The 6,901-nt window shown below is 39.1% G+C and overlaps 1 protein-coding gene across 1 annotated transcript; it reads right to left on the bottom strand.

Annotated features, from left to right (window-relative positions):
- Positions 1 to 3,210: 3,210 nt before the first annotated feature.
- Positions 3,211 to 5,724, bottom strand: LOC113718383 (uncharacterized). The gene has a single exon (XM_027243291.2). It carries the CDS (start codon positions 5,722 to 5,724, stop codon positions 3,211 to 3,213), a length of 2,514 nt encoding a protein of 837 aa, XP_027099092.2.
- Positions 5,725 to 6,901: the final 1,177 nt, after the last annotated feature.

Raw genomic sequence — 6,901 nt, 5'->3', positions numbered from 1 at the left:
TTGCACTGGATTTTGCTCAGTTTTTCTTTCTATTTGTTTGGATGATGGCTTGCTGCCTAGTTTAAAGCCTTGTGTTTGGATTTGATTGTGTTTGAAAGCTGGATTTTGTAAAGTGCCGAATTGCAGAAAGTTTGCTGCGTTTTTTTTCTATTTCATTCTTTTGCTGTTTAGTTTTCTTTCTACCTTTGATGATTAGCTCCTTCGTTGTTCTTGTTGGTTTGGAGTTAAGTTAAGCAGCTTGTTAATTAGTTAGAGTTAAGATGTTGTTTTGAGAAATATCTAATCAAAGCTTTGTATTTGAATTATAAATCTGGTTTGCACGATTGAAATGGAAAGAAAAGCTGCGGCTGGAAAAATATGCTGAATGCATGAGCTGCCTTCTGTCTTTGCATCAGTTTTCTTCTATATTTGAGTTTGTTTGAATTCTGAATGTGTGTGTTATGATGTTTAGATTAACTTTGAATGTTTGGTTGAAAGATTTTTGATCAAAATGAGTGTTGAGGTTGATATCTGTTCGTGAGAATGCAAGTTGCGATGGTTTCTTGGCTGCAGAAATATTTGTTTTGGTTGCAGAATGTTTGCTCACGTAGCTTGCATGAACCTGCATGGAAATTGTTTCAAAATTGCCTTTGAACCCCCCAAGTCCCCCCTAGCTCACTATGGCCCAAGTAATTTGAATACTTAATCAATTTAGTCCCTCAAGCTTCTCCATGTTCCACAAAAGCCCAAGCATGTTCTCATTTCTTTACAATTAGGTCCTAAGGTGGGTGTACTTTGAGTCATCATTTGGCCTTTCATTGTTTTTTTGGGATTTTTGAAGCTCTTAAATTTTTCAATTAGTTTTATTTGGTTGATTAATGGTGGCTATCGAGTTTTCAAAATGCATGTTTAAATCATTCATGGACCCTTGTTCACTCTTGGACCTTCAAAACTCCATAATGTTTGTTTGAATCTTGTTATTTACTTGGGGAACTTTTTGTGTTTTTAAAGGTTTCAATTAGGTTCAAATGATTGAGTAGTGCTTGCTTTTGGGTCTTTAGTAGATGTTATGCTTAGGGATCGGATGATCATGCCTTTTGCCTTGGTCTTTAAGTAGTTTTGACTTCATTGAGTTGCAATTGAGGGAAAGTTTGATGTTTTGATGGATTCAAATTGTTTAGTTTATATCTTATCACTAAATTGGTGCATTAATCTTTTGTTTTTGGTGATTTTAGCCTAAGTTAGTCTTTTCTTGGTTGAATCTAGCCAAGTTGAGTTTGTTTACTTCCTTAGTATCACCAACGGGGAGGTATAATCTCTTTTACCCCTTTTGTTTCTCTCCTATGTGGACTAATGTGCTAATTGAGAATTACATGTTTAAGTAGTTTAAACATTGGTGCATTGAGTTGCAATTGAGGGAAAGTTTGATGTTTTGATGGATTCAAATTGTTTAGTTTATATCTTATCACTAAATTGGTGCATTAATCTTTTGTTTTTGGTGATTTTAGCCTAAGTTAGTCTTTTCTTGGTTGAATCTAGCCAAGTTGAGTTTGTTTACTTCCTTAGTATCACCAACGGGGAGGTATAATCTCTTTTACCCCTTTTGTTTCTCTCCTATGTGGACTAATGTGCTAATTGAGAATTACATGTTTACTTGGCTTTCTTAAATTTGCTTTAATTCCTTTCATTTTAAGTATTTCTTTTATTTATTCATGGGGTATGTGTACACCTCTTGGCTTGTAATAGATAGGGCGTAGCAAGTAATTTGGTCCATTTTCCCTTTCCCTTTTGTTTTAGTTAGCAAATGTAATGGTTGCATGCCTATGTGTTATATGTTAAATACTTTATTAGGATTTTGCATCTAGTCAAGCATGCTAAGTGTTATGTGCTACGTGTTTATAAGTGATTCGCATGTCTACTCGCTTTTTATAGTGTGGATGAATGGAATGAATGAATGTACGTCACCACACTAGTCCAACGCTAGTTGTGGCTTCTTTTATCGTTTCCACTAGTCCAACGCTAGTCGGAATTCATAGGAGGGGCTAGTCCAATGTTAGACCCAATAGATTTTTTTCCTTTTTCATGAAGTGCATGATCACCACATATCACGCATTTTTCCTTAGTTTATCATTTGGTATGTTCCTCAAACCCCTTCCCCTTCACTTTAGGACTTGCATCTCATGCTAGTTATAGGGTTCATTTGCGTGAAAACCCCCTTGGGTAAGGGAAACGAGCGAGTGTGGCTTCAAAATAGCCTTAGCACGCTAGTTTTCCCTTCTAATCAAAGGGAAAATTGAAATCACAAAAAAATAGAGGTCATCCCCGTACCCGACCTGATGCATTCCTCTAAGTTCATGCATTTTCATATCATTTTCTCACTATTTCTCTCACTAAATATATATCTTAAATCCACATGCCATAATCACACACTTCTTCACTTTCTTTATTTTGTCCTTTCACACATTGCACCCATTTTACTTATATTTACTATTTTCGTTCACTTACACACGAGCACTTATATTTTCATCCATTTGCACACAAACACTTTTCTCAAATTGCACACATGCACTTTTCTTACACTTTTCACACTTGCACATATTTGAGTCTTCATTTGCATTATTTGCGATTTCTATGAGGGCTTTCCTTATTTGGCCGTCACAATTCATGTGAATGGGACCAAAAGCCTCATAAGAGACATTTCTTAGATTTAGGATTGCATTTCTCATCCATTAGTCATATCCAACTTGCAATACATACCTTGGGTAGAAAAGTTTAGGAAAATAAGGGTTAAATCACGCAACTAGCCTTGGCTAGGTCGAAGGGGTGCCTTGGATTTTTATCCTTGCCTTCCCCTTCGTCAAATGTGACTCCCGAACCTTTTTCTTTGGTTTACGTGGACTAGGAGTCGTTTAAAAGGGGTTCCTTACTACTTTTTCCTATTTTTTCTTTAAAAATTCATTTTTTGGTGACTTGGTACACCTTAACTCATTACCAAGTGGCGACTCCAATTTTTATTTCAAAAACCCTTTTTAAACTATAAATTTGGGTCAAATCGTCGCATTCTCAACCCCCCATTTAGACCCATTTTTTCTTTAAATCACAATTCATTTTCCAATTGAATCAAAAAATACATTTTTTAAACCATTTATTTATTTATCAAAAAATGGGGCGCGACACCTCCCAAGTAGCGCCTTTCTTTAATGTCTTTAGCTAGACATTGAACACCACTCTTCAATCTGGGTGTAACTCAATTTTCCTGGAAATCGGTGGCCCTCCCCCAGGATCCAAATAGCCTTTGAGTGCAGCCTTCTTTCTTAATTTTCTACTCCTTTTCACCTCATACAGTGCTTTCATCCCCTTATACTTGTTCTCAGTAAGTTTGAATTTATCCCTACAAGCAAACTCAGAAAATTCTTGCACAGAGGGATTTATAGCATGAATAGCAAACACAGGGTGAGAGTTAACAGGATGTTTCATTGTATCGAAAATATTAAAGTGGACTAGTTCTCCGTCAAATTCCATGGACAATTTACCCTTATTAACGTCAATTTTTGTCTGTGCTGTGCTCAAAAAGGGTCTACCTAGTAGCAAAGGTGAGGGGTCAGGGGAATGATCATCATCCATGTCAAGTACATAAAAGTCAGCCGGGAATATCAATTCATTAACTTTAACCAGCACATCCTCGACCAACCCATCAGGGTATGCATTTGTTAGGTCAGCTAATTGAATTATTATCTCGGTTTCTTTTAATGGACCGAGATTCAGAGAAGCATACATAGATTTTGGCATTACGTTGATTGATCCTCCTAAATCCAGCAAGGTATTTCTAATCAGAGTATTACCTATCTTGCATGGGACAGTAAACCTACCTGGATCCCCACACTTTGGTGGTAGCTTTCTTTGGAGAACTGCTGACACATTCTCCCCAACAATAACTCTTTCATCTCCCCTCAGCCTCCTTCGATTGACACATAGGTCCCTCAGAAATTTTGCATACTTCGGCACTTGCTTGATGGCGTCTAGTAGGGGGATATTGATCTCTACCTTGCGAAACACCTCCAGAATCTCTTTCTCCTTGTCCTGCTTCTTCGATTTTTTCAACCTGCAAGGAAATGGAGGGGGATTAGTTTTAACTGTAATTACTGGGTCTGGTTGTACCTTTAGATTTGCACCATTGCTGTCCTCCCTTTCAAGTTCATTTTCGATCTTTTCCTCATCCTTATCCTTAGGGATCATAGGTTCAGGCCCCTGAATTTCCTTCCCGCTCCTTAAAGTCATTGCGCTTACGTTCTTCAGGTTCAGTTCAGGTTGGGATGACAATCTTCCATTTACTTGGGACTCCAAACGGTTGATTGTTGTGGCCATTTGACTTATCTGACTCCTTATATCCTGCATTTCGGAGTCCGTCCTTTGCTGATTTTGCATAATGGTTGCCTCCGTCCTTTGTTGATTTTGCGACATGGTTGTCATCATTTGTTTCATCATCTCCTCCAAAAATGGACCAGAGCTTGGGGGCGGAGGTGGTCGGGATTGGTATTGCTGCTGGTACCCTGGTGGCTTATTTGGCACAAAGTTAGACTGCCTGTTCGGTGTAAAGTTGGGTTGCCTATTCCCTCCATAACTGAGGTTGGGATGATCTCTCCACCCGGGGTTGTAGGTGCTTGAGTAAGGGTCGTCCTGCTTCCTTGGCGCGGGCGCGTGATCAGCCATGTTCACATGTTCTGCAGTTTCTTCCTGAATCATTGGGCACATATCTGCAGAGTGACCTATACCAGTGCAAATCCAGCATACCCTGGCTTGTGATGCATTTCTCACAGCCTGTTGCCTAACAAACGCGGTCAACTCAGTTAGCTGCTGCTGCATGGAGGGTGTCTCTACCTCATTCACCCTGCGTATTGGAACATCCTCTCTCATACCGAATTGTTGTGAATTCTCTGCCATCCCCTCTATTAACTCCCGTGCTTCCTGAGGGGTTTTGTTCACCAGTGCCCCTCCACTTGCAGCATCAATTATGCTCATGTCTCTAAAAAGGAGTCCCTCATAAAAATATTGTATGAGCAACTGCTCACTTATTTGGTGTTGGGGGCACATTCTGCACAACTTCTTGAACCGTTCCCAATACTCATAGAGTGACTTCCCTGGGTGCTGCTTGATCCCGCAAATTTCTTTCCTTAGACTCGCAGCCCTGGATGCAGGAAAATATTTATCTAAAAATTTTTTCTTTAATTGGTCCCACGTGGTGATGCTACCTGGTGGTAGGTAGTATAACCAGTCCTTTGCAGAGTCCTTCAAGGAAAAGGGAAATGCCCTCATTTTTATCTGCTCTTCTGTAATGCCCGGGGGTTTCATACTATTGCACACGACATCAAATTCCTGTAGATGCTTATACGGCTCCTCACCTGGTAAGCCATGAAAAGAGGGTAAAAGAGAAATCAGACCAGATTTTAACTCGAATGAAGTGTTTTCACTCAAACTCGGGAAAGTAATGCACAAAGGCTGCTGATTTAAATTAGGGGCAGCCAGCTCCCTTAATGTTCGTGCATTGGCCATGGGGATTTCTTCTTGCTCCGAGTCACTCGAAGTGTTACCAAATGAATCTGTTGGTTCAATTCTTGACTCAGGTCTCTGAGATGTAGCACTGGAGTGCTCCTCTCTGAGCTGTCTGGTTTCCTTTCTCGTTCTACGTGCGGTCTTCTCTACTTCAGGGTCAAAAATCAAATCACCTGTACGAGAAGACCGAGGCATATACTAGAAAAATACCAGAAAATTAGAACAAAAATGAATTTAAAAAGAAACAAATTATAACGCCAGTCCCCGGCAACGGCGCCAAAAATTGACAGGTGCCGAATCTGTGCAATAATAATAATAAATATAGAACCTAACTACCACTAAAAGCAGTCAATAATTAATCCTAGGTACTGGAGCAGGGACTCTAGGTGTGCAATGGGTTACTTGATTCACCCTGTTCCCGAAGAGTTTGCTTAATCCGATATACCAGAATTAATTAGTTGGCAGAAATTACTGAATAGTAGATAGTGGCAAGTAGGGTCGTCTCCTCAGGGACTGGAGATATCTGTCTCTTTTAAAATCCAATTGATAAGGGGGGATTTCACCGGAATGAAACTAAAAACAATTAAACAATTTTGACTAAAATGAATAAATAACTAGCACAAGTATAGCAGGAATTTAATCAGGAATAAATAAATTCTAGTCAAGGATACAACTACTCAGGCACAGTCCAATCATCCGATCATTGATGCAAGAGATGTTCACTTAATGTATTAATAGGCTAGTTATAGTCTGACGACCAATTTTTCCTTAAATTATTGATAACCAAGGTACGACCGTTGATTACCCCTAATCAGCAAATACTCCTAGGTACGACCATAGGAAGTAATTTTCCAATTGCATTAATAACTAGAAAAACCTAACCCTAATCAATAACACGCTACGAGGGTTATTTAAATTAGATCGCATGTTCCCCTAATGTGTAAACACACCAGTTGCCACTAATATTAATCAATCAAACAATTACGGATTTAATTGACTAAATTGGCACGAGATTAATAAATCACATTGAACATCGGACCCTTGACATCCAATTAATAAAATAATCCCATGAAAGTTCAAGCAGACAACGTGCAAATATTAATAAATAAAGGAACACGTGAAAACTAATTAGATCTCACAGATTTTCGGGACTGCGCCGTCGAGTTGACCCTTGACTAGATGGAAGGCTTAGCCATGCCGCATAATTAAATCACCACACGAATTAATAAATTGCAAAGGCATTGCGTTTTCTATTAGGAAGCAAGGAATAAAAGGTGTTTTTCCCGTTGGGGAATATTGTCGAACACCTGGCGTGTGTCAGAGGCCAGTCAGGAGAAGAAAAGAAAAACTAAAGACTAGGCTAAAAACTAAA

Source organism: Coffea arabica, chromosome 11e (assembly GCF_036785885.1).
Source record: "Coffea arabica cultivar ET-39 chromosome 11e, Coffea Arabica ET-39 HiFi, whole genome shotgun sequence".
NCBI lineage: Eukaryota > Viridiplantae > Streptophyta > Magnoliopsida > Gentianales > Rubiaceae > Coffea > Coffea arabica.
Note: the sequence above shows the minus strand (reverse complement) of the source record. Positions and strands in the feature narration are given on the sequence as shown.